The sequence below is a fragment of the Podarcis liolepis genome (assembly GCF_965112155.1).
Source record: "Podarcis liolepis genome assembly, chromosome: 2".
NCBI classification, from domain to species: Eukaryota; Metazoa; Chordata; class Lepidosauria; order Squamata; family Lacertidae; genus Podarcis; species Podarcis liolepis.
Genome location: NC_139555.1, coordinates 109,069,843 through 109,097,218, shown reverse-complemented (window position 1 = coordinate 109,097,218; position 27,376 = coordinate 109,069,843). Strand labels below are relative to the sequence as shown.

At 45.2% G+C, this 27,376-nt stretch overlaps 1 protein-coding gene across 9 annotated transcripts; it reads right to left on the bottom strand.

Annotated features, from left to right (window-relative positions):
- Positions 1 to 5,716: 5,716 nt before the first annotated feature.
- Positions 5,717 to 26,966, bottom strand: PPP1R10 (protein phosphatase 1 regulatory subunit 10). 9 transcript variants are annotated; one of them, XM_083491384.1, is made up of 19 exons: positions 26,832 to 26,966; positions 16,372 to 16,489; positions 15,798 to 15,884; positions 15,215 to 15,350; positions 14,919 to 14,970; positions 14,716 to 14,793; positions 14,253 to 14,423; positions 13,742 to 13,847; positions 13,124 to 13,233; positions 12,697 to 12,797; positions 11,638 to 11,785; positions 11,167 to 11,328; positions 10,473 to 10,719; positions 9,869 to 9,944; positions 9,215 to 9,409; positions 8,658 to 8,772; positions 8,194 to 8,301; positions 7,273 to 7,896; positions 5,717 to 6,856 (listed from the first exon to the last, which is right to left on the bottom strand). In XM_083491384.1, exons 2-19 carry the CDS (start codon positions 16,476 to 16,478, stop codon positions 6,747 to 6,749), a joined length of 2,733 nt encoding a protein of 910 aa, XP_083347510.1. In that variant the 5' UTR covers positions 16,479 to 16,489; positions 26,832 to 26,966; the 3' UTR covers positions 5,717 to 6,746. The 9 variants fall into 9 exon arrangements, with proteins under 9 accessions (XP_083347510.1, XP_083347513.1, XP_083347512.1 ...); XM_083491387.1 differs by having other exon boundaries at positions 7,624 to 7,896; XM_083491386.1 differs by lacking the exon at positions 26,832 to 26,966 and adding an exon at positions 23,396 to 26,422 and having other exon boundaries at positions 7,624 to 7,896.
- Positions 26,967 to 27,376: the final 410 nt, after the last annotated feature.

Below are 27,376 nucleotides of genomic sequence, written 5' to 3'. Positions count from 1 at the left end.
CCCCCCGGAATTTAGCTTGAAGCAAGCATTCTGTTATAGCCAGTAGCCAACCGGTTGATATGTGTGGGGTACCCATGACAGCTTCTTCTCGTTTGCAGATGTGCCGCCTGAGACACACAGTCCTGAGGTGGGGGGGGGGGGCATCTTTCCTTGCAAGGGGGAAATAACCAGGCCAGAAATAAAAATTCAAAAGCTTTATTTCCTAACCAAACTTTTACACAACTAGGGTGTCTTCTCCTGCTTACTTATAGAAAGTGAGCCTGGAAAAGGAAAACAGAAATTGGAGTGAAAGAATAGTCCCTGTTTAAGTGCACTAGCCCTAATCTACACAGGTAACAGGATGGGGTGATGCACCCACAAAAGAGACACCTGAAACAGGCAAATAGCCCCATCTGCTTCTTTCCTCCCAGTCACTATGAATTATAGAATTGCAGAGTTAAAAGGGACCCCAAGGGTCATCTACTCCAACCCACTGCAATGCAGAAATCTCGGCTTGTTTGGTCCATGCACACACAAATGTTTCAGTGTAGTTGCCATGCAGTTGCTAAGGTGTCCTTACTGCTGAATTGCTCGTTGCAATAAAATTTCAATCTAGATTTTAAAATACCCCAACAACACTGCTTTATTTAACTTGGAGATAAAAGGATAACACAGAATTAAGAGGCTTGTTACACGTTTCAGAAGCATTATATGTAATAGAAAACAAATAGATCATAAGCACAAATGTCTCCAACAAGCATTGACTCAGCAAGTTACCAAATACACGAATTGTTCCACGCGCTTTTGATTATTAGGGTTCTCTCTGTGGTTAAAAATACAAAAGGCCTCTTCCTCGTGACAATAGAGCTGGAAAGGCCTACTTAATGCGCTCGGCTTCCGTAAGGCAGTGGAAGAAAGCAGGAAAATGCTACTTTGCAATGGCTACATGTGCCTGACCCTAAGGAAAAGGTGAAATATGCAGGAAGCTAATCCTATCAGACGACAGGTGGCTGATTCGACAGTGGAATTTGCTGCCAAGGAGTGTGGTGGAGTCTCCTTCTTTGGAGGTCTTTAAGCAGAGGCTTGACAACCATATGTCAGGAGTGCTCTGATGGTGTTTCCTGCTTGGCAGGGGGTTGGACTCGATGGCCCTTGTGGTCTATTCCAACTCTATGATTCTATGATTCTGAGCACCAAGCATAGATATGTCTGAAATGGCTAGAAAACTCTCATGCAGGGACATGCTCCAAACCTTGTGACAACAACCTTATGTAAACTCTGGCGCAGGTACCAAGATGGAAAAGGTGGAACCTTTTCGTGGCTGTGTAGAAGAGGGAACGTTGTCAGGAGCAGTTTGGCGATGTCCTGGGATGAACAAGTGCTACCTGCTAAAATTCTCCTCTTCTTTCACACTATTATTGAAGCCACAAGACCCGCTGTCCTCATGTTGCACCCTTGGTGCAAGGTTAGTGCTCTCTCTTGTTAGAGCGTTTAGCTTTGACTTATCCTAAAGGTAAAGGGGAGCCCTGGCCATTAGGTCCAGTCATGACCGACTCTTGGGTTGCGGCGCTCACCTCCCTCCCTTGGCCGAGGGAGCTGGCGTACAGCTTCCGGGTCATGTGGCCAGCATGCCTAAGCCGCTTCTGGCAAACCAGAGCAGCGCACAGAAACGCTGTTTACCTTCCTGCCGGAGCAGTACCTATTTATCTACTTGCACTTTGACGTGCTTTCGAACTGATAGGTTGGCAGGAGCAGGGACCAAGCAACGGGAGCTCACCCCGTTGCGGGGATTCGAACCTCTGACCTTCTGATTGGCAAGTCCTAGGCTCTGTGGTTTAACCCACAACGCCACCCGCATCCCTTATCCTAGCAAGCTGCTAAACAATTAGAATGTACCTAGAATCCAGGCAAAGAAAGGTACTGCATTTGAAGTCCCATTTGCCTTATAAGCCATTGTTCCTGCAGGACTCGAATCAGGCTCAAAAGTGTATCGGAAAGGAATCTGTGGTTTGCAACTAAACAACTCTCGAAGTGACGTCTGCTCAAAGGACAGCTTTTTCAAGCCTTTGCTGCTTGTCTCAGTCTCTAAAGCCTTTCAACCGAATGATTCAGTCACATGAAACCTTCATTCCGTTGCTGTGAAGTTTTTGTTTTTGTTTTAATTTACTCTGTTTAGAAGCCAGGCTAAATTTGCATTGCTTAACCTAAGATGCTGTCTAGGGCAAAGCTTGCATGCCTTCCATATTCCCCACCACTCCCACTTTCTAGCCACAATTTGGGGTATTTGTCTGGCAAGAGGCGCCCTATCAACATTCTCCACCCTTCTCTGAGAGCAGCAAACTATATTGTGCAGACCGAAGTGGACACAGGCAAGTTTGCCAGTAATTTTTTTTTCTTCATCAGGTGACAAAAATGGATCAACATAAGCTCTAGGCTGTGGTAGAGCTTCCTCATTTTAACAGTTCAATGAGAAATTGATAAAATTAGCTCTAGAAACAATTTAGGCATACAAATGATATCAACAAATTAAGCAAATTATAGAGAAAGCTTAAATCAGGGGTCAGTAAACTTTTTCAGCAGGGGGCCGATCCACTGTCCCTCAGACCTTGTGAGGGGCCGGACTATATTTTGAAAAAAAAGAGAGAAAAGAATGAATTCCTATGCCCCAAAAATAACCCAGAGATGCATTTTAAATAAAAGGACACATTCTACTCATGTAAAAACACCAGGCAGGCCCCACAAATAACCCAGAGATGCATTTTAAATAAAAGGACACATTCTACTCAGGTAAAAACATGCTGATTCTCGGACTGTCTGCAGGCCAGATTGAGAAGGCGATTGGGCCGGATCTGGCCCCCAGGCCTTAGGTTGCCTACCCATGGCTTAAATTATGAAACTGAAGGAGGAATTCAAGGCTATGTGTATTGTTTATCTTTGCCTGATGAAAGGATCTCCCCTCTTTCTCTTGCACTCTGTTCCAGAGGTTCTCCCAACTCCCCCCCCCCACCCAAGCACAAGCAACTGCACAGAGAGGGGAGCCCTGTTGCAGCAGTTGAATGTCTTCTGTGGGCTCCCATTGGTGGAGCTAGTTGGTTGAATCCAGCCCTCAAAAGTGAACTGAAGACTTGAAATAGAAATGACCTCATGCTGCCATAATGCAGGGGTTACCAATGTAGTGCCCTTCAGATGTTGCCTAATCATCCGAGACCATTGGCCATGTTGGCTGGGACTTAGGGAAGTTGGGTTCCAACAATATAAGGAGGGTATCATGTAGGATTTTCCTGTAGGTTCTACCCTAGATGATAAGCAACAAAAGTGGTTTTTAAAAAGAAAAAGATGGTTCCATCCATGATGAGCCAACAGCAACCTGAAGCTCTCCAGATGTCGCTGGACTATATATCTCACCACCCCTGAACATGGACCTTGTTTGCTCCAGCTGATGGGAGTCCCAAGAGCTCTAAAGCACCAAATTTCCCCATCCATGCCCATTGCAGCTGCCTCACAACAATCTATTCCTAGCAGCCTCCAGCTGGCAACTGTAATATGTAGGGAAGGCGCCCATGAACCATTCATGATCCTACAACGAATTACTCCTTTGTCGTAAAATCTTTCTCCAGAAGAACTCGTACAGGATCTTGGACTGGTAAATTTACAGGACCAGACTGGCTCCGCTTCAGTAGAGCAGCACTGTAGGTCTTCCAATTGTTCCAGGCCTAGGTTTATTTCTGAGCCATCATGGTGCTACCTGCCTGTTGAGAACACTCGCCCATTTTGCCCAGGTCAAGAAATCTTGCTGCCTGAGGCAGTGGGCACCTGAATCCTATTGGCATTGGGACAGCATCACCACTGCAGTGGCTAGCTTCCGAGATGCAGATCAGATCAGCTCTGTCAAGACTCATACCTGAGCCAGGGCTCTCCCTCTGCTTAAGGGTAGAGTCAGCCATTCTTGTGCCAGTGGTAGAGCATTACTGCCACCTTAAATTCACACCTATATATTCTGAAAGTCTGCTATAAGTAGCTTAGGAGCCATAGGACCGACGGCCACATACCCATCACTGTTTAAACTACACATTATTTGTTGCGTTCAACCTATCCTGCAGAACTTTGGAGGAAGAAAAGCCACCTCTGTATAGCTACCAGAGTTAAACTGCTTCCACCAAGGGTGATGTTAATGTCAGTAGCTTTACAATGTCATGTCCTGCCCTCGGTAGATATTACCCCAAAATTGATGACATACCTAGTTTTGTAGCTCTGCAGTTTCATGTATGGTGTGAAATGGGAAAGCCCCTTTCAGAAAACAAGCTAACTATGCCCAGATCACATCCTGAAGGTCCCAGGCCAGAGAGGTTAGGCTGGCCTCAACTAGAGCCAGGGCTTTTTCGGCTGTGCCCCCAATCTGGTGGAACACTCTGTCACAAGAGACTAGGGCCCTGTGGGACTTGACATCTTTCCGCAGGGCCTCCAAGGCAGAGCTGTTCCACCAGGGCACAGCCTGACTCCCTCCTTTGGCAATCTTCACAGAACTTTAGCCTAATGGTTGCCATCAATTTGAGTTGAATTAATTTTATAATGAAATGCTTTTAGAATGTTGTACTATTTTATTGTTGTTAGCCGCCCTGAGCCCGACTTTGGCTGGGGAGGGCGGGATATCAATAAAATTTATTATTATCCTTTACATTAGCATTATGGAAGATAATGCCTGCACGTTAAGAAATGGATGTGGAAATTATCAGAAGATTAGAAAGGCTCCAGAGAAACATGTTTAGTGAAGACGACACACAGGCCAAGACAGTGGGTCTCTTCGAACTACAGCACGTCTGGTGAAACCTGTGGGCCTCTCTACATGTTGTTGAGACTCCCAACAGCAGCCAGGGATGACGGGTGCCAAGTTGCATGATGGTGCCTGGCCTATGTGGCAGAGGGGAGTCAACCCCAACTTGCCTGGCTCAACTTCAGAGGAAATTTTAAAAATTCTCAGCACTCGACAACAAACTTGTTTTAGCAAACGTGCAAAAAAGGGGCAACCTAAATGAAGCAACTCTGTGTGGAAAAATAATGGCTGGAGTTCACGAACAGCAGGAGAAAGCAAGCAGGGACATTTGACAGAGTTGTATGAAGAAAGTGGATTGAGAGAAGTTTTTCTTCTTGTAATACAGTGGTACCTTGGTTTGCAAACACGCCAAACCTGAAAGTGTGTGTCCCAGTTTGCGAACTTTTTCTCGATTACAACTCTATTTTTTTGGGTTACAAACAGTTTTTTTTTTTTTGAGGCCCCACTGGCGAAAGCACGCCTTGGGTTACAACCTGTTTTGGTTTATGAACGGACTTCTGGAACCGATTATGGTTCTAAACCATGGTACCACTGTACTAGAAACTAGGCTCACTGGTAGTAGATTTGGGACAGACAGAAGGTTCAGAGTACTTTGCTGGGGAACTAGATAGTTCCTAGAGAATGTAATCGCTTTCATCGGCTGCATGTGAGCTTGCAGGAACTGAAGGCTGGAGATGTGTCTCTGGTTTGTGGAGCAAAACTCTCTTACCGTTTTCTTTTGCAAAAGAAACACTCTTGGACAGATGGTTCCATGAGAGCACCGCTCAAGCCAGCCTATGCTGGAGAATTGGCTGGTTCAGGTAATAATTCAAAACCATTCACCCCTTTTCCCCTCGAGCCCTGGTTCAATGAATACAATGTAATTTATTTGCCAGGGAAAAGAACAGTCAGCCCAGACGACAAGGGTTAAATTAGATAACTCATTTTCCCACCATGTTTATTACTAATGTACAAAATATACAAAACTTAGAGAGAGAAGAGACATTTCCTTGCCCTCAGGAGAGGGGCGACTGCACCCACTTCAAGGAGAACGGGAGACATAAGATGTAACGACAAGCCCACACCTTGTGAGACACTTAAAAAAAAAGGAAAAAAAGAAACCCACAACCAACAACATAAATCAGGAAAACAAAAATTACCCCCCTAAATCATTAGAGTCAAGGTTGAGTTTTCATAGAAAACAGTTTGTAGGTTTCCCCTAATGACAGAACATAGCACCAAAGGAAACCGCATCTCTGCAGCCAGTGGGGAAGATGTGACAAAGGGGAGAGGCTGGGGCACCAGTAAGGTATTGTGCAAGTGGCAACTACTGGAATTCCCCCATCTCCCAATGGGCCTTCAACCAGGGCTGTAGATTCGTCGACCGCAGAATAATCCAGAAGTGGCTGCTTCTCGCCCTGGCTCACATGCGTGTTCCTAAAACGGCAGCGTTTGCCTGTGGAGGCCAGCTGTTCTGCCGGAGGAAAAGCAAAGTCCTCAGTGCAGGCCTGGTTCCTGGGAATCTGTGGTGGAATACAGCCCAGCCCAGGCAGGCCTTTCAGAGCTGCAGTGCCTCCTCCTCCTCCTCTGCTGGTTTTCACAGGGATATTTACACAGGTTGGTCGACTTTTCCCAAAATCCTGCCCCGACGTCTCTTGTGCTTTCACAGCCATGGGTGGCCTCATCGCTCCACAGACCAGACGGAGAAGGTGCCTCCCAGTGGTTTCCTCTTTTTGGGGGGTGGGGGATGTGGCAGTTCATATCAGTAGCAGCGGAGGGGAGAGTGGTCGGCTCCCCCTTGCCCCAAACGTTTAAAGGGCCTCACAGAAGCCATAAAAAGGTGGATGCAGCATGAGTCTCGAGAGTTGGGGGTTCAAGTCCCAGAGTCCGTGACATGGGAATGTGTGCTGATACCACAGTTAAGAAGAGCTGGGGAGAGGGGCCCGGGGCCCTGCGACTAGGGCAAGGGCGGCCCGTTGACGCCAGGGTGGTAGAAGGCACACTTGTTCTCGTACCTGCAGCTGCCTTTCATCGTGAAGTGACGACAAACGGGGCGCTCCGACCTGTCTGCGAGGCGAAAGGGAAGGGACAGGGCAGTCAGCCACAGCGCGAAGGAAGTTCGGGCAACTTTGCATGCATCCCTTCCCTCAACATGCTGTTACATCCCAGCCACCCGCAGACCCAGAATGCGATGCATCACAAAGAACCAAAGATGGCAAAACAAGTTTCAAAAGAAAGCATGCTATTAGAAGTAAATGTGAAGAGACTATCCTATGCCCTGGGCAGCATTGTTAACATCTGAAGAATCTGCTTTAGGGGCCAAAGACAAAGGGGACGGACAATCTGTATTCAAACATTTCTGTTCCCCTTTGCTTTTTCTTTTAGCAGCTGCTTGCCTCCCTGTGAAACTCTGCATGCTGGGCTGACACCCTTGCAAATCCCACCCCATCAAGGGAAGAGCACTGAAAATTTCCAGTATTTACCTCCACCATGGCCGCCTCCGTGCCCCCAGCCGTGGTCCCCTGGGTGACCTCTGCCGTGGTCCCCTGGATGTCCCCTGCCGTGGTCCCCTGGGTGACCTCTGCCGTGGTCCCCTGGATATCCCCGGCCGTGGTCCCCTGGATGACCACCTGGATGTCCCCTGCTGTGGTCCCCTGGATGACCGCCAGGATGTCCCCGGCCGTGGTCCCCGGGGTGGCCCCTGCCGTGGTCCCCGGGGTGGCCCCCTCCTCCGTGGCCTCCATGGCCGCCGCCGTGTCCCCCTCCGTGGCCGCCACCGCCGTGTCCCCCTCCATGGCCACCGCCCATGCTGTTGTTGGGAGGGCCACCCCTACCATTAGGGGGGCCGCCGTTCCGCCTGCCGCCTCGTCCACGGAAAGGGGGCTCTCCGCCTCTGCCACCTCGCCCACGGTGAAAAGGGCCAGGCCCGGGGCCCGGACCAGGGCTGCCGCCTCTCATGCCTCCATGGGGCCCACCTCGCATGCCACCGTCGGGAGGGTCCCAGTAGCCATCATTACACTGGGGAGGGGGTGGGCCCATCATTCGAGGCCCGCTGGGCACGCCAGGGCCGGGAGGCATGTTAGGACCAACTGGGCCCCCGTGGGGTCCTGGGGAAGACAGAAGGGGAGCACAATGAGCGTGGCTTTGGGTTTAGCCAAAGAAACACAACTGACAATGGTTTTTCAGGAATATGCCAACCCCCCCCCCCAATCCCAGAATAAATCGGTTGGTAAGAGCACAAGTCTCTTGATCTCAGGGTTGCGGTTTCAAGCCCCGCAGAGGGTGAAAGATTCCTGCATTGCAGGGGGCTGGACTAGATGACTCTCATGCTCCCTCTTTCAGCTTTTTGATTCTATGATTCCATGCTGGCCTTTTCTTTTTAGGAAGAACCCATCTCTACTTACCAGGCATAGGTCCTGGAACTACAGGAGGGAAGAGCTGCATGTTTTTGGGCCCCGGGGGAAATCCGTTGGGGACGGGACCGGGCCCTGTTCCAAGCAGTCCGTGAGGAACTATAAGGAGAAGAAAGGAACTGTTAAGTCCCATCGCAAAGGAGAAACAGAGAAAAACAGCTGTATATGAAAGAAAAAAGAAAGGAGAGAGAGAAACAGCTCTACATAACCACCAGGCTAAACCCAACCCATTAGCCACTGTAAGCCTGGAATTCAAACACAAAGCTTTGGTGTGTCCTCCCTTGGATGGGCCACCTAGTCCTTTACTTAGGCCTCCATTTTAAAGTGGGGGGAAGCAGCCCTATGGTGCCTTATGCAACAGACTCGTGGGGAGGAACCGTGTGGCATATCTGGGAGGACAGCTGATGGAAACATGGGGGGCAGAGGGATTAAGGTGGCAAATGAAACCAACTCACCTCCTGAAGGACCCGGTCCAGGCTGACCCTGCAAGTTGCCCAGCAGGTGCTTGATTTTGTCGGAGTAATCTGGCTGCTTCAGCAGCTCTTCTGTTTTGTGATTGTTGGAGCCACCCTGCAATAAATGGGGAAGATAAGTCGTGGGATTAGAAAGGAGGTCTGCAGCCTTGGCCTACCCTGTCCCCACTGGCTACACTGGTCCTGCGTACACCTCTGCTTAGCTGGGCAGGGGAGCTACTCCGGTTTTGCGCAAAGGAAGGCACTAGAAAATGGGTTTCAGGACAGAATCCCATTTATCAGCTTCTCTTCCTGGCGCAGTGTGGGATAGTCTCCTGCTCTTTTTATTTCATGAGGGGAAGAGGAGGAGGAGGAGGAGGAGGATTCTGGTCTCTGCACCTATTTGAAGGTGTCGGTAAGATGGGGCCAATAGTTTGGTTCAGCAGAAATTCGGCTTCTCAACTGCAAAGGAGGCAGGTGAGAAGGAGGCATGGCAGGCCAGGTCAGCTGCGGTTGGTTTTCTGCTGTTCAAAAGACTGCAATGTGGCAGTTCTAGTTACCATGATGGAGGTGAGGATCTCTTGCACGTTGATGGAGTTGGGGTTGGGGCCCTGCGGGTTCTTGCCTGCCCCCATGCTGCCCATGAGGTTGGCCAGGACCGGGGGCAGCTTCGAGCCCCCAGCTCCGTCCGGAGACTGCGAGGCGGTGGTTGGGTCGAGTCTTTCCTCGTAGGTAGCCTCATCCATGGAGCATTCCTGAGAGAGGTGACAGAGGAGACAGAAGGAGTCAGCAGAGGCTGGCTGCTGGGGAGCTGGCTGCTCAAACCCAGGGAGACGGGGCGGGTGGGTGGGTGGGAGAGCCGGCTGTTCTAGCCCAGGGGAGATCGGCTGTGCTTCTGATCCAAAATATTCCCCTTCTCCAGCTTGTTTCCACTACACAGAAGGGAAACCAACAGAGAGGCGACAGGGAATAGGCATAGAGCACAGGGTTTCTGGGTCCCTTTCTTAAATATGCTTTCTTAGCACAGGGAACCTAGGAGTTTTCGTCTATCAAGTGTCCTGCTCTTAAAAAAATAAAATATTGGCCTGCTATACAGTTGCAAGACTAGCCCTGGCTATCACTCCCACTCCTGTTGTAGCCACTATTTTTTATTTTTTTGCTTTCCTCTGCTCAAAGCAGGGGATTGGAAACCACCAAAGTGGGAAAGCACTTACCTCATCCAGAGGAATGAGCTTGGGCGGCACTGGCTCATAGGACTCTGGGTCAGGCTCATGAGGACTGTCGGGAACACTAGGGAGAGAGAATATTAGTCTGGAATTAATACAGGGAGAGAAGAGACAGATAATGCCTTGCCTAACTTAAGACTGCTAGGCCTGAAACTAGGGAAGCCAAGAAACTTGAAATCCCTGGCCAACTCTGGACAGTTCACCTAGTGCCCTACGTAATAAAGGTCCTTCTCCTGCCACATAGGAACACTTGAGAGGACAAGCACGGTGGGAACTGCTGAGAGCCCAGATACTGCAGAAGAAACGGGAAGATAGAGCTATAACTGCCCAGGTCCTCCCCCAAATGGGACTAGCCATGGAATTGCCTCTCCCAGCCATGTAACTAATACGGTTTCTCCACTGCTGTCTTCCAGGATACATGACTGAATCCTTGTTAAAATTAGAGCATTGCCTATAGTCAGGTCCGCATTCCATCTAGTTTCTGTGTCCTATACTCAGTCTGGAAGTCATCTGCTGAAGATGACAGGGATCTAACCCAGGGTCTCAAGTGCTCAAAATGCACATGTCAGCACATTTGCTGGAATTCACCTACCTCTCTTTGGAGAGAAAGATTTCCTGCAAAATGCCTTTCTCGCGCTCAGCCTGGGTGAACTTCTCCTGGCTCCCACTTCCTGGCTGAACCAGTGGAGAAGGCAAGTCAATGGGCTTCGGGTAGACCCAGGGGATCTTCTCCTCCATGGCATCGTGACTGAGCCGACGTGCTGTCTCAAAGGCCTCGCGATCCTTCAGCATCTCTCGCTTGGCAGCTTCGCCAAAGTCTTTGATTTTGTTCACATTGACTGTGAGGACAGAGCAGACAGGTAAGCCTAAAATAAGATCTGGCAAAACTCTTTTTAACAATGCAGCTAGGGACCCTCGTGTGCCAACACTGAAGGTTCATTATTGCCTTCCCACACCAACTTCTTGGAAGGGAAAACCAATCCTTTCTGTTGATCAGCACAACAGAGAAACTCCAAATTTTCCCACGGCAAACAATATATGTTAGCCTAGAGGACCCTCGGTTCCTGAATTTCAAAGCTTTAATTCAACAAAGAAATACACCCTGGACATTACTGCTTGCAAAGAAACGCTTGATGAAAAACCAAGAGTGACCAGAATAATTGTTTTCACTGCCACGTGGCCTTGACTTAGCCACTGCAGAAGGAATCCCTGGGCTAGGCATGTGTGTTTTCGCATTCAAATTCCTTTTATTTGCACAAACCTTCTCTCCAGAACAGGGCACTCACCTCGCTCTGTCTCATCCAGTTCGAAGTAGAAGTATTCCCGCAGCTTGCTTTCCTCAGGCCAGCTCACAGTCTTCTTCTTCTTGCCCTTCTTTGTCAGCTGGGTTGAGTCGACCGGGCTATCGGCTGGTTTGGAATCCAGCAATCCGCCCTGCTCAGAGGAGTCTGCAAAAGCACAAGCACATGCAAGCTCAGCAACAGAGATGCAGAGACATCGCATGCTTCGAATACCAGGGCCAGAAGAGGCGGGGAAACCCCTAACCTGTTTCAGATGCCATGTATATCCCTTAGGCCAGTTGCCTTTTAGACACCATGCACTAGCTGCTCAGGATCTCGCTTTGAGACAGCAATTTTAAGATGGTGAAGGCTTCCTGGACAAACTCAGCACAGCATCAGGTAAAAAGCTCTGCTCCATGTACACACACACACACACACAGTTACACTGGATGTGCCGTCCCTCCTGCTATTCCTTACTTGTCTCCATTGGCTCAGGAACCTCCACAGCTGGTACAGGGGTGCCAGGTCTATCCACATCCATTGGCTCTGATGCAGGGGTAAGCTCTGGTGAAGCTGGCTTGGTGGCACTCATTTCTTGAACTGGCTTCCCTTCAAAGGGGCTTGACTAAAGATTGAGAAACACACCCCAACCCTCTATTTAGTTAATTGCCAGATACGGTGTTAACAGTAGGGGAAGTTGGGGCTTTGGCCATCAATATACATATTGATACATCCACCCCCATCGTTCAACCCGGACACTGAGGTCCAGCTCTGAGGGCCTTCTGGCAGTTCCCTCACTATGAGAAGTGAAGCTACAGGGAACCAGGCAGAGGGCCTTCTTGGTGGTGGTGCCCGCCCTGTGGAACGCCCTCCCACCAGATGTCAAGGAGATAAACAACTATCTGACTTTTAGAAGACATCTGAAGGCAGCCCTGTTTAGGGAAATTTTTAATGTTTGATTGCGTTTTTAACATTCTGTTGCGAGCTGCCCAGAGTGGCTGGGGAAACCCAGCCAGAGGGGCAAAGTATTAATAATAATAATAATAATAACAACAACAACAACAACAACAATTCCTATTATTACCGTATTTTTCGCCCTATAGGGCGCACTTTTTCCCCTCCAAAAATGAAGGGGAAATGTGTGTGCGTCCTATGGGGTGAATGCAAGCTTTTGCTGAAGCCTGAAGAGCGAGAAGGGTTGGTGCGAACCGACCCCTCTCGCTCTCCAGGCTTCAGGAAGCTATCTGCAAGCCTTGGGAGCCTGCGGGAGTTCCCGCCGGGCTCCCACGGCTTGCGGAGAGCTGCCTGCACCCCAAAGCCTGGGCGCGCTGAGCAGTCGCACCCGGGCTTTGGGTAGCTCTGCGCAAGCCGCGGGAGCCCTCCCACGGCTTGCGCAGAGCTGCCTCTATCCCCAGCCTGGGGGGAAATAATTTTTTTTTCTTTATTCCCCCCCCCCCAAAAAAACACAAAACTAGGTGTGCCCTATGGGCCGGTGCGCCCTATGGGGCGAAAAATACGGTAACAGGTTCCTCTCACCTTTGCTGCAGTTGGAGACAAAACTTTCTTTTTCTTCTTGATCTTGATCCCTGGGACAGGGGCAGAGTTTAGGGCATCCAAAAAGCCCAAACCTTCCATAGCTGGGGATGAATGGAGAAAAACGGGTTGAAAGCAATACTGTAATCAAATTCCCTCATCAGTGCAATCCTGAGCGTGTTTAGTCATAAGATGCCCCACCGTGCTCAGCGGGAGCTACTCCCAAGCAAGCATGGCAAGGTCTGCAGCCTCGGAAACATTCAGCAGCCACAACAGCCTCACTCATGAGGAAGGTCAGAGCACTGGTATTCTAGCTGCCTCTGTAGTGCATGTTACTCCATAGGTCCTTTCCTACCTGGGACAAGCTTTCTGGGTAAGACACAATGGTGTGAACAACCATTAAAAAAACCCAAACATTAGAGAAGCTTACGTTGTGCGGGGATGATCTTGACTTTAATCTCTTTGGTAGTGTTAGGGGTGGTATTGAGGGGCTTGTATTTCTTCTCAGCAGGTGGGTTTTCTGCAATGGGAGTAGATGTGCTGCAGGAGGAAAAGGCACCCAGTCAGTTAAAAGAGGAGGGGGTACTAGGAAGGTCGCCATCAGTTTCGGGAGTTTATATCTCTTGTAGTAGACAAATTGTCTTGGAGACACAAATTGCATACTTTATTTGTCTAACAAACGTCTCTGCTGTTGTTATTTATCCAATTTACAGCCCGCCCTTTTATCAGAAGATCCCAGGGCAGTGTGAATCCAGATTCTGCTCTATCACTATTCCAAACTTCCTTGCTCCAGCATATCTAAAAATCTGTGAACAGAATGGCTTGAGCCACTTTCTCCAACTATTACACCTCATTCACTACAGATAACAAACAAAAGGCCGCCTGTCACCATCAACTCCCGCCTCCTGAAAGAGTTGATGTTACAACTTAGGAAAGTGCTGGCTCAACAGGAATAATTGAGGCTTTCCCAATGCTGGGTTGAGATCCTCCAATCGACAAGTAGTTAAGAGCAATGAGATGAAGTCATCATTAGGATCCAAGGACTTACTTCTGTCTCTTCAGTGGTATTGGCTTCAAGTTGTATTTGTCCGAGGTTACTGCAGCACTGACAGTTTTCTTTACTGGAAGGAGGGATGGAGTCTCCATTTCCAGCCCTGCAAGTTAACGGCAACATTCAGTGTCATAACTGTTTCCAACAACAGCTGCAATGATCCCAGAATAGGCTCTGCAAGTATGGTCTGCCTGCCTATCCAAGACTGCAAGCCAGCTGTTTCTAGAATGTATTTTTGCTCAAAAACATATTATTTTGTTGGCTACATTTATATCCCACCTTTCCTCCCAAGTAGCTCAGAGTGGCATACACAGTGTCCCCCCCCCCATTTTATCCTCACAACAACTTGGTGGGGTGGGGCTAAGCTGAGAGGCTGCAACTGGCCCAAGGTGACCTCGTGAGCTCCACAGCTGAGTTGGGATTTGAACTCTGCTCTCCCAGGGTCCTAGTCCAACTCTTAAATGCTACACCATACTGCCTCATTAAGCATGACTATGCCAGCACTTACCGGTGGAACGGAACTTAGCATGGCTGGGCGCTGTAGTGCGGAGAGATTTTGGCTTTTCTTTCTTCTTCTCAGGGGTCTCTTCAGGCTTGGTTTCTGATTTGGCCTCCTGAGGCTTCTCCTGAACGGGTGATTTGCCTTTATTCTCCTCCTTCCGCTTTTTCTTGTCTCGCTCTGCAAGGAAGAATGAAGGTCAGAAGGGTTAAAGTCGGAATACTTCCTGGCCCTTTCGGGATGTACTTGCTTTAAACAATGTGTGAATATACCAATCAGACTACAATTTCCATCATCCCTGACCACTGGTCCTGTTAGCTAGGAATGATGGGAGTTGTAGTCGAAAAACAGCTGGAGACCAGAGTTTGGGAAACACTTGTTCTTAGTTCTGAAGGATGAGACCAGTTAACAGCCAGATTTGGCTATTACAAACTTAACCTAAGCATCTGTGAGACAGCACAGAGTCACTCACCTGTAGGCTGGGAGCTACTCTGGGAGCGGATGACACCCATCCAGTCGCTGACCAGTATTGAAGCCAGTCTGCGAAGCTCTGGAAAGGAGAGAGACATAAGCATTGAATGAGCTGCTGGAATATAGTGATAACCAATGTAAGGGTGCAGCCCCTGAGAGGGCATGTGTCAGAATTCTACAAGTGTCCAGAGAACAGGTTTTTACCTTCATCCTCACTTGTCTTGCTGAGCTGCTTGACCAGCTTGGCAGTATTGTTCTGAAATAGAAAGGGTGGGAGGAAAAAATAGGTTATCACATCAAGCAAAATGCCAGGCTGAAACAATGCGTGTCAGGTTTCTACTACCGCACCCAGGGGGGTACTGGCTTTGGGAAAGGCGTGTGATCCCGAGAAAAAGGCCAAGCCCTCCTGGCCCACCCACCTTGCCACAGGGCATTTCTGCTGCCCTGAAACCCAAGGGCAAGGGTGAAGAGCAACGTCCAAAGCTGTTTCATTGACTAACTTGTTTCAGATGATCCACAGTAAGGGGTAAGTGTTGTAGGGTGAGCAGGATCTGCTGCAGGAGGGGCACGTTATTCGCTGCTTTTGAGCTGGTCAGCCACGTGTTGAGAAGCTTGTAGCCACCAACCTTGATGAATCTGCAGAAAGAGGGGAACACACTTTGTTGAGATAAGTGCTTTGCTCACCGTTCCTCCTAGATGGTTGCAACGAGTGCCTAGGATTTGTAAGACTAACTGGGAGGCGGACAGACAGGCAAAAGCAAAGCAGGGATATGAATATCCTGAATACAGGTAGGCTCACCTTGCTAACTATTATTATTTATTTCAGTATTATTTATTTATGTATCATCGAGAGGCCACAGGGTGGGTTAAAACATAAAATGCAAAATATGTGAAGTAAAGTGAGTGACTGGACAATTCAGTGGCATCCGTAATTATAGAAAGCATATTCCTTTTGCTGGAGGTGGCGACATGAGTCAGAAGTCCACCCCAGTCCCTTTCTTAGACTTAATCCACAGAACTCCCCTCTGCCTCTGGAACTAGCAGACCAAATTCTATTCATTAGAAGCATTCAAAAGTCCTTACTTTGAGAGTATGTCTTGTGTTCTGGTCTGCAACAAGATGTTCAGATAGATGCAGCGACTGACCATCTTCTGGGCATCTTTCATCAAGCTAAAATTGGAGAAAAGGGAAATATTAACTACTACTGCAAGCAGGCCATCCAGAAGATGAGACTGTGTATAGTCACCAGATAATATTTGTAAGGAAAGGGGAGCTTTTTCAGTGGGGTGGGGTGACACACACAGATACATTTGTTGAGAGAAGGGAATTCAAATTCTGTCAATTCCAGCTCACCCAGTAAGTTGACCTAGTTTTCAGAATTATATGCAAGGTCAGGCTTCCTCAACCTTGGCCCTCCAGATGTTTTGAGACTACAATTCCCATCATCCCTGACCACTGGTCCTGTTAGCTAGGGATGATGGGAGCTGTAGTCCCAAAACATCTAGAGGGCAGAGTTTGGGGATGCCTTCCATAGCTGAACAGCTGTAAACTACGCTGGAGGGTTCTTACATCACATGTACAACGTAAGGTTTTAGTAAGCCATCACTTTTTAGGAGTCACAAGCCTTTCAATTATACCCTTAACACTAGAAACCTACTTGAAAATTTTAGTGATTCCTTCGTGTGTTTTGACTTCTCCATCTTTGCCAAGGAAACAGTCCAGTCCTTTCAGGAGTTCCTTTGGGTCTATCGGTCTGGAACCCATGGTTGGAAATTCTGATAAAATACAGGAGAAAAGGAGCGTTCTACAGTTAGTTCTAACTCCTCAAAACAGTTAAAACTATACCTTCCCTTTGCTAAAAAAAAAAGTGAGAGAAAATTTCAGGGGGTAGCTTTCAATTCTAGTAAGTGCAAAGTATTATCATGTTTCCTCTTTAGATAAAAGTTTTCAGGAGTCAATGTACAGTGCAGAGAAAGGATCAAGATCTGCACTGAAGAGTTATCCTATTCTTTGAGCCAACAAGCAGCTTCCTCAATCATATAAACTTTGGAAAGTACAAAGGAGCAGTAAGCAAAGAGATAACGAAAGACAGTGAGAAACAGTGAAGAAATGCTACCCTCTGCACTGATAATTTGTTTGCCATTTTGTTGATCACCATGACCTTTGAACGAGTGTTGGTGAAATATGAAGGCCATTACAAGATATTTTGTTTCCAACAAGTATTTTTTTAAAAAATAAACATTTTGTGTTTCGCCACATGCAGTCCAAACCTCATATATTTCAGTCACAACAAATGTCTTTCTACCTAATGTTCTGAGAGTTCTTCCCTACTAATACCATAAGATTTTATAACTTTTACGAACTTCATAGCACAATCCTATGCAAGTTTATAGTTCAGTGGGGCATACTCTCAAGCACACAGGAGCACAACTGAAGTTTCTCCTCTCCTATCTTTAAGGCAGGATTATTCATACTGGAGTATGTAGGCCTGACTCTAAAAAGAACACTGTAAATAATTCAGTGAGATATAGCCAGGCTAAAATATAAAACTTCACGAGAAGAGTGAGAGGCAATATACCAGAATCTAGTTTTATTGGTGGTAACATTTCTGACATCCACTCTAAGTATTTGTTTTACAGGAATACAGCACACAGAAGAGCACACCCATTTAAAACGGGCAAGTGCACTGAACAAGCATTTACAACAGTTGCTTAGATGTAATTATTTCACTGGGTCACATAAAGGCTTCTTGGACCTAGCAGCTTGCAATTGTCCATTGCTTCATATATCAGGAAACAGCCAAGCAAGATCCAAGGGCCCTCTCTCTTGTTCCTCCACTGCCATTATTGTAAAAGGAGCAGCAACCTCTTGTTGTTACACTAGCACCTTCAGGTGTACATTCAACTCTGTCATTAACCCACAGCACTTCTATTGCCATGAGCAGCAACATCAAGCACTCATAGGAAAGGTCCTATATTCCAATGGGGGTCATCAGCCAAGTGCACAACCCCTTTTCTGAGGAAAGGGCTCATGAAGTTGCTATGCTCAGAAAGCAGTGTTTCAATGGTATATTCTGTGCGAGTCAAGAGTTGAAGCTGTGTGATTTAAAAAAGCCCATGGCCATATGCATTTCTATGCTGCCAACAATAAAGGGGGCTGTCAGCGGATGTGCAAGCTTTATGGTAAAAGCTACCTGAAGAGGTTCACGAGTCATGCTCTTTTACTGGCAACTTCCCCTAATGTTTAATGTACTTCTCAACTTTCAGGGCCAGTTGTTATACTATATAGCTGCTAATTGTCAAGGCCCCAAAGCACAGGGCAGTGTCTGGTCATGGGTAGCAATTGAGCTAAATTGTAGCAAGGGAAGCCAATTTAGTTTAAATCTGATCCAGTGCATGGTTCTCTCTCACGAGCACACATTATGGGTGGCAGCTGGTTTGAGACTGTGCAGTGCTCCAGCTGTGCCCCCTGCAATTAAACCAAGAGCAGCTGATGTTTCTATAGCTAACTTCTGGTAGCCAACGTAGGAACTTGCTGGTATAAAATCATGCCCGAGTCAAGACCGTCTCTTCCTCACATTATGGTTTATTAGTCTCTGAAAGAGTACCATGTATGATTGACCAACACAAATCTTAAGAGTGGCAGTGAGATGCCAGTTTCATGTTAAGATTTGGGGCTTCCTGATTTTCTATCTTCTTTGCAAGGACAGCTAGTTGCATCAAGAGGTGTGCTAGCTATTGAAATTGTTCAAAGAGGTAGCCTGTAGCAACCTGCTAAGCATCTTTCTACTAGATCAGGCTCAGATGCCAATCTGAAACAGGGTTGCGTCTATGTAAATGTCAGTTATCTAATGGCAATACAGTATGCATTCTGAAGCACCTTAAATCCTTGCAAGTTTGATGCAGTAGCAACTGTCTGCGTTGAAAAATGTACTCTCCAGTTCAAGAAGTCTGTAGCATATTAATATATGTAGCTGCCTGGAAGACTAAAACTACCTTTGTGTTCACTCTCAATGTGAAATTGGACTGTTGACTCGAGCTGCCTTCTGTGGAGGCATTATCTCCCAGCAAGTGTGGTTTCAAGTTGTTTTTTTAAAATACAGGACTAGACTACAAAATCCAGATCTTCTCATAGGCCTGCTTTTTTTCAGTGCCTGAGATTTCCCCCTAAATCAATAGGGTCCAGGAGAGGTCCTACATTCTTCTAAATCCTTGAATTTGGTTATTTTAAAAAGTGAGTCCACTGTTGGTGATAATCAATAGGTTATTATGCACTCATATGATGGAAAATTAAATCCAAGGACAGCTGGGCAACTGAGCAGGAGATTGGAAGGTGTTACCAGCTTGTGGTTGCTTGAAGATCTTTTTGCGTGGCTTCAGTCCAGTTCTGAAGCATTTGCATTCAAGGTCCATGTTTATGAATTCACCCTGTAGTGGATAGGCCAAATGACCAAGTGGGCTTTGGAGACTGAACTCCCCCTTTCACCCCACAATATGGCCTTTCACATGCAAGGCAGCAATACACTGGTGACGAAGACTTGCACTGATGATGCTTGGGCTCAGCCTGCTGTGGCGGTGAAGAGAGGACTTCAGTCTCCAGAGCTGTCAATCTGGCAATTTCCAGCACTACATTCCCAGGAGAAATTCAAAAAATATGCATGTTACTTATGTACAATTTCAGCAACTTCAGTCTGCCCAACCTCCCTGGCCTTGCAAGCAGTGGAACACTGAGAACACCTACATCTGCAATGTGGAGAACTGAGGTAGTAAGTTTAACTAGTTGGTGTTCCACGCCTGTGTTTGAGTGTCTCTCCTTTTGTTGCCATTCGATCCGCTACAAAGATGGACTATAATTTAAAGTATTGATGTGCGCTACAAACCTTGTGAGACTGGTAATTCTATAAACAGTCCATTCTCAACTTTCCAGGCTCCATAGCTATGGGTTTGTGACTATGTTTCCCACATCCATTTCATGCATGAATTTAGGTGTATTAGTAAAGTACATTGGACATTAGATGTAAAGTAATGCAAGTAATTTTAAGTCCCCTAACGAGCAGTATGACACTGACCTTAATCAGGGTTTACTGGACTCCAGGTTAAAGCGCCACATTTATGAGAAAGTCCTGTGACACTTCAGAAAAAATAGCACATATGTATTATGGCACAAGCTTTCATGAGCTAGCGCCTCCTTATTTCTGATTAGATTGGCTCTAGGTTCTCTTATGCCACAACACTTTGAAGATATCACAGGTCCCGTTTGCTGAGCTTTCAGCTGCTATGAATTACATCTCCCCCCCTATAAAGAACATTAACCTAAGTTAGCCCCTTCAAAAAAGATGTCATTTCCCTGCATATGCACAAAGCTACAGTATTAGGATTGCAAATGCCGTATAATTATTTTTGTACAGAAGCTGCCCCACTAAATACTGCTGACAGATTAAGAGTCAATACTCTGAAAAGTAATCTGTGTTAGATGATGACTTGAAAGAAGTTTTCAAAGCAACACGTCCTGTAATAGAATCCTGCAAGGATTATGGACAATTTACTAATGAAGGGTTTAGAGAGGCAATTTACCAAGGGCTGGGGTACATGTACTTACTGTAAATTAAAAAAGCTAGAGTAGGGAATATGATGGCAGCAAGCTACTTTAACAGCTTAGAAACAAGTTGAAACCTTTCATATGTTCCAAGGTACATAGTTAGATTCTGAAAAGGAACGCTATGAAAATGGCAATGTGTTTGATTTCAAGATATAATTTTAGCAGAATTATTCTTATTTCTAATTATGACTCACAGCTCTCAATCTCATACTGCCAGCTTTTTCTCTGCAGCTCTGACCCTCTCCTCTACTACACAGCTGTAAAACAATAACCTATTTGACCAAGACATTGCTATGACATCTCAACAAACTGAAGAGTTAAGAGTTTCGCAGTCATTCCAGGTGTATCACACAGGATTAGTAAAGATACATTCAAAATCCATGCTCATCATGAAGTTTCCATTCCCTGTACGGTAACTATGCATGTAACAATTCAACTCTGCAGAACTTGTTCCCAAGCAAACAGGCTGCACAAAGCCATACAAAAGTTAACAGTACTACTACTAATGGGGGTGGGGGAATGCTGTTTCATTTGTAAATGTGGATACAGCAATGCCCATTCTTTTCTTAGCACATTAGGATTGTTTTAACTGTTTGACAGTGTCAGTTATACAGAGCTGGTTTTGCTATGAAGCCAAAAACTGGTCAACATTCATCCTCCATTAGAAAAACTAGTTCCATACGGGAGGCACATTCACAACCCGCAGCGCTGCGTCTGTGCACGCGCGGGTTGCGATTCGCCGCTTCTGTGCATGTGCCGAAACCTGGAAGTAACCCGTTCCGGTACTTCTGGGTTCGGCGCGGTGCGCAACCCGAAAATACGCAACCTGAAGCGTCTGTAACCCAAGGTATGACTGTATTGAAATGTGACATGCAATTCAGAAAAATAAGGGCCATGTCAGATCCTGGCAAGTCAACAACAGTATACTCCGATAATCTTCCTGTAGCTGACTAAACCTCAAATATATGCTATATTTCCCAATAAGGCACACAGGGGAAGATTTTAGGGCCTGTACTCATTAACATGCACATAAATCCAACCCTCAGTAACCTTACCAGAAATGGCAACTGTGCTTGTCTCCAGTCTATACAGTTCTAGTATTTGCAAACAGGGACACGATTTTACTACAACTTGGCACAAGAGCTACTACGTAGTGCCCAAGCAAACAGATCCAGTGTGAAACACAGTTGGCACTTAAAAAAAATTTCTTCCAAATTAGAGGTAACATATTCCAAATACTAACCACAAAAATACCCCCCCCCCAATAAATACGAATAAAGGGCCATTTAGGATCAAAGCCTTCATTTCGTTTTTAAAAAACCTTGAAAGGGTAAGCCGTCTTTTCAAAGAGCAGACTGAAAACATAGGAATTCAATCAAACTCTGTCTTATTTAAGACTCAGAACACCATTCGGAACAAATTCTAAATACATCTGCACTCAGTCATGCCACTCCTATTTTGAAAAACCAAAAAAAAAAAGAGGCAAAAAATAGTAAAATGCCAGATGAACATAAAAAAGGGAAGTCTCAGCATTCATTCCTTAACAGTTAACAAAACTACTTTTCACACTTAGAAATGCTTCCAGAGGCAGATATAACACTAGGCAGTTAAATGTACTGGTTCCTTGATCATATACAAACCTTTTTGAAATTAAACATTATGCCACTTTCATAGCGTATATCAAAGGTCAAGAGGGGGAAAAAATAATAATTGCAAGGTAGTTTGTTTTTTAAAAATGCAGATATCTGACACCTCTGTAATTTAAGGTGTCAGCAAAAACTCAACTTGCAATAAAAACGCTGTAGCATGTTGTACCGTCGCTAAAGAGAACACATTTTTTATTAGGACAACTGTGAATTAATGCTTAAATGTTTCATCCATGTTCATAAATTGCGTAAAGTTAAAAATTACCAACTTCCACCCTACTTCTAAACCAAAAGCATGGATTTGGAAAATAAGTTATGCAAGGAACCTCAAAGCAGTTCCCCACAAGGCACTCCTGTAAGAATGCCTTGTGTCAACTGCTGCCATACAAGCAAGAAGCAAGCCGATTACTCAAGAGTTATTTGCTCCCATTGTATTACTTTGCTATCTTGCAGAGACTCCTGTCAATCTTTTTACAAAAACACTACAGAATTTGGGCTTGCTGAAGCATAAGTAACATGTTGGCTGTACCATAGAAAGCCAAAAACTGGACGGAGAACCAACTAGGAAGATACAGGCGATACTGGAACCACAAGCTAAGCATGTCTACTCATCTATTCAGCATTATCCTCTCCCAAATGCTCCAATTGTCCTGAAAACAAGTTCTCCAGGATTGGACTCCATGGGGAGAGTCATTTGATACTTACAGTTTTAGAGAATGGACTCGGGATTTTAATCCAATTAAGACATCTTCATATCCTACAATTCTATTAATATATGTTAGCAAAGTGTCTTAAATAAATGTGTTCCCAAGGGAATTACTGAAGTGACAGTTGCTTACTGCAAGTTTTCAGATCACCCCCACTCCCACATAAAGTATGTCTGCTTCACTTTCTTTGAAAGGTACTCTGTTCACTACGGTAGTGTGCTGAATTTCCACTCTAGCAAGTATGGGGAAACTGAACTGTAGCAAACAAGCAATTCCACTTGAGGTCAGCATTTCAAAAGTGCAAAATTCAAAAAGCCAGTTTTCATTTTAACTTAGAAGCAAAACCACCTAGCTTGAGGCTTACTGACTTCTCTAAGCAACGTTGTTCATGGCATCCAACTGATCTTTCTTTTTATGTTAGCTCCTGAATTAATGTCACAGGTTTTAAGATGGAGCCAAGATTTGAGAGAAACACTAAATGCTGCAATCCTGGATAGACTTGAAAGTAAAGCTCACTGTTGAGGATTTGTTTCCAAATAGGTCTTGTTAAATTCAAGCTGCATGGCTGCTGTTGCAGAGACCGCAGTCCTGCGAAACCTTTCAGACCAATTTATGGCATTATGTTAAACACCAATAAATTTCCTAAAAAGAACGGACAAATTGCCAAAACTACTACGGGAAATGTTAATTACTCAGGTTTCTAGTTTGCACCAAGCTTAATTACACTTACATGGAAATTGGCCCCACTGAAATTTCCAGTTAAGAATGATTTTCTCAAAAGGGAATACCTTTTCCCTCACAAAGTGTGCAGGAAGCAAGGGGCCAGACTACATGTACTACTGTCCATCAAATTTAGGTCAAGGTTCTAACTTAGTCCATGTTTCCTTCGGCAGCGGTTAAGAGATGAAGAAAAAGAATGCCAGACTTGTGGGGAAGTTACTAAGGAAGAGCCAACTTTTCAGACTGTTGTTTTTACACTATGCACACACAGGATCTAAACCAGCTTGTCCCAAAGTCTTGTGACATTTCATTGCCTCACCAGCTCACTGGCTGACCTAATAATGTAGGTATAACTTTTGGCAGAGAAGCTAAGCCATAAGGAAACAGGCCAAGACTTCTGAAGCCCGTGGCACCACTAGTCTTTATAATGCTTAACTGGGCTGCAGCTCTTTTGCCAGGCTTCCAGAATTGAAATTTCAGAATACCAAGCCAACAAAGATTCTAAAGCATTGTTTTTCCTTAAGAGGGAATCCTTCAAACAATGGATTTAAGGGAGGTCTTACGCCACACTACTTGCCTTACTTTTACGAGTTCCTAGTTGAGCCATTCCTAGTTAAGGGTAAATTCCTAGTTAAGCCATTGTGCTTCCAGAAAGGCTGCTACTCACACCAACACTTTGCTTATCTTAAAACTGAATTCCTTAACTTTTAAAATAGAATTTTAGCAGTTCAATGACACTGCTAGTTTTTATTATACCTTTTAAGCTCACACTGTATTGGAATTATCACTCTGATGTGTCTTTACTGAATGAACCATTATGAACATCTGCTGTTGTGCTTTAAGGATCTAAAGCCTATTAGGAACTATTCTTGATGCACCAGTGCTGCTAGTTATCCCATAACTGTTGTGGACAGTATGTTTTATTCTCCTAAGATCACTTCACCTCTAATGGAGCGTTATCAGTTTTGAAATTTAAAGGCCCACTTAATCGGTGCACGATCTGAACATTACCCAATACCCGCATTTTGAGATGAAATTGTCTTCTGCAAAGTTTACTTTTAAGAAGCTTGTATTATATAGCTTACCTCATTCTATTCCCCACTCCCAAACACAAGTTAACCTGACACTAGGTGTCTTTCTTAATAAGGCACTTTGAAATATTCTTCAACGAGAAATGACAAGTGCCTCAGTGCTATAAAGACTTCTAGCCAGAAGAGTGTCATTTGTTCTTTCGGGGAGGGGAGTGTTACAATATGAAATGCTACCACCGGAGGTGTAGATGGAGGCATTTAAATTCTGCTTTGTGAAACATTCCCCACAGAAAGTAAAGGCCCCAGTGCTTAATGGGGGAAGTCACAAGGGCAGCATCTCTAAAATGCTCTTTGATGTTCATGCAGACCCATTTTAAAAATCCAGATTCCTCCTGTTTTAAGGAATTAACCAACTTAAACATTAGTGTCCTAAGCAGATTGGCAAACATTTAACACCCTTAACAGCCTGCATGCATCAGTAGGTGTCACTTCATGGCGCTGACAATGGAAGAGAACAGCAGCAAAAAAATAAAAATAAAACAAAGTGGTCTGGAACAGAAATGAAGGTTGTGAAATGTAATTAATACCAGAAAGATTTTGCTTACCAGGTGGAATTGTGGCTGTTCCCCTCCCTTTGATGAGGTAATACAAGTGCTGGATTCCCATTTTTCCTAATGATAACTTCTTTCCTAGTACATTGTACAGGAACTGTGGAATGTGGCAAATTAAGACAAAACTTACCCCCTCCCCCAGCTGTGTGCATGTGGCTGGAGAAAATGCAGACACCCCCCCTTTTATAACTTTTCCAGCAAGTGTCATTGACACTCGCAAAAGATTTGGGGTCCAGTGGTAGCATTTCATCTCAGCAATTAATTTGTCTGAACATGCTTTCCCAGTCAAGCCCACCCTCAAAGAAACCTAGAGATGAAAAAGGGGAAGGGGAAAAAGAGAAGGAAAAGACACAAAACAGTTTGCCTGCCTAATACTAAACATAAGCACTTGACAAAAATTTCCTAATACAAGTACAGCAGACAAACATGGGAGAAATAACTGAAATCCAAAGCTCATGTGATGTTGAAACCTAAAAAAACACATTGTGGATTTATGATAATACTTTGCACTTATCAAGCTGTATCTAAAGATCTCCTCCTATATATGAAGTGGGAGTGGAATTTCATTAGATCGGTTTTTTTGAAAGGTGATGAAGGGGAAGGTTAAGGCGTTCTCCCCTCCCCCATCATCTCTCCTTCCTCCATTTCATGTCTGCTTGCTTGGGGCGCCAAACACAAGCTATTCAGGGGGAGGAGTTTACTACAAGCTGCTTACATCAGCTCCCTTGCCCAGCAAGCCTTGTGGGTTCTTGTACATGAGGAAGGAAAGAGGCAGCGACGCCATTTTAGAAGCACAGGCAATTAGGAAAAAAAGCAAGAGGCTTTAGAATCTATTAAGAGGAAACTATAGCAATACAATCCCCACCATATACACAATTTGTAGCATATTATGTCAGTTCTATAGACTAGAACCTATTTAACATACACAGTTGGAGGGGGGGAGAAAGGAATTTGTCCGCGGAGTGCCGGAGATTCAAAGAACCTCCCATTAGTCACTACTATAGGGTTAACTCCACTCCCCCCCTTCTTTTACCCTCCACTTGGGAGGAGGTAGAAAATGGCATTAGAATGGAAAGGTCCTGTAAAGGAAATATACAATGCTGCTTGTCAGGGACAAAAGATAAAATAGCACCGCCATATTGCAGCAAGGGGAAATAAATAGGATGAACATTTTAAAAACATTAGACCTCACTTGAGTCCGAGAAAACTCTTAATTGGCTTTTTTTAAAAAAAAATTGAGTGGTTTAAAACAATTTTCCCATCATGTTGCAATCTTTATTTTTAGATTGCTATTTTTTGCAGCATTACATACTTACATATAAATTATAAAACCTTCCAAGATTTTTTTTAAAAAACCCCCACAACCCCCATTTTAACATTGACAAATTTAGAAAGATACTGACATATCACCCTGTATTTTAAACTGCCTAACTACTGGCTAGAACAAAGTTATTGCTTTCTTCATCCCTTCGCCTCTTACCCTGCAATCTTTATGTACAGATTGCTTATTTAGCTCCATTGTCTCCCACACAAAGAAGTAGTACTTTATGGCTCAGTCACCACCATCTATTATGTGGGAGCTCATTAACCCTTGACAAGTCCTGGAGATGATGGATTATCTAAGAGACCATCATGCTCCTTATAAATATGCATTTTAGGTGACAAAATGCCCGAGTCTTAAGGGTTAACACCTCAAACAAAACCCACTTCCCCTCCATTTTTTTTGTCTTTTCTTCGTGCCATTAGCTCACTTCGACACGGACCAATTTTCTTTTGGTCAGTTGGTTGAAAATGCGACACTTACTATCCAATTAATTTTCTTGCCGACAGCGCCTCAAGGTTTAGCTTTTTTTTGGATTAAGCTGTGTTTTTAAAGAAAAAATAATATTTGGTTTTCATTTTTAAAAAATATAGCAACTTTTTGGACGGTCAATAAATAACAAAAAGTTGCCTATTAAAAAAATCAGGGAAAGTTGTTGCTAAATATTGTTTTTTTTTTGTTTTTTAGTGGCGGTTCTCCTTCAAGGTCACAAAGAATTTTATCAGCTTCCCAATACAGACGATCTGAAATGTAGCTGGCTTTTTTAGTGTCGTCTCAGAGGCTCAAGATTGTGGGGGTATTTTTCTCTTTGTTTCGCGGAGCAAGTTCGACGGTGGTGTCTCAGGCCAAACCAAACCTATAACAAGAAAAAGAGAAAAAAAAATCACAAAGTTAAGCTTAAGAATTTAAACTCAGAGGGGGAGAAAAAGCAAGCAATAAAACCGAACTGTTACGTAACAACAAGCCTTTGTTAAGGAGAGGAAGCCGCGACGATCATTGGGGCGGGCGGGGGGGGGGCGAAGAAAGTA

Excerpts from the sequence above, each read along its gene's own strand:
- PPP1R10 (XM_083491384.1), bottom strand. The coding sequence starts at position 16,478 with ATGGGTTCCAGACCGATAGACCCAAAGGAACTCCTGAAAGGACTGGAC. Across the intron at positions 12,798-13,123 it reads CAAGATCATCCCCGCACAAC|CTATGGAAGGTTTGGGCTTT; the intron begins GTAAGCTTCTCT and ends ATTCATCCCCAG. Across the intron at positions 8,773-9,214 it reads AGATCCTCACCTCCATCATG|GGTGGCTCCAACAATCACAA; the intron begins GTAACTAGAACT and ends CATTTATTGCAG.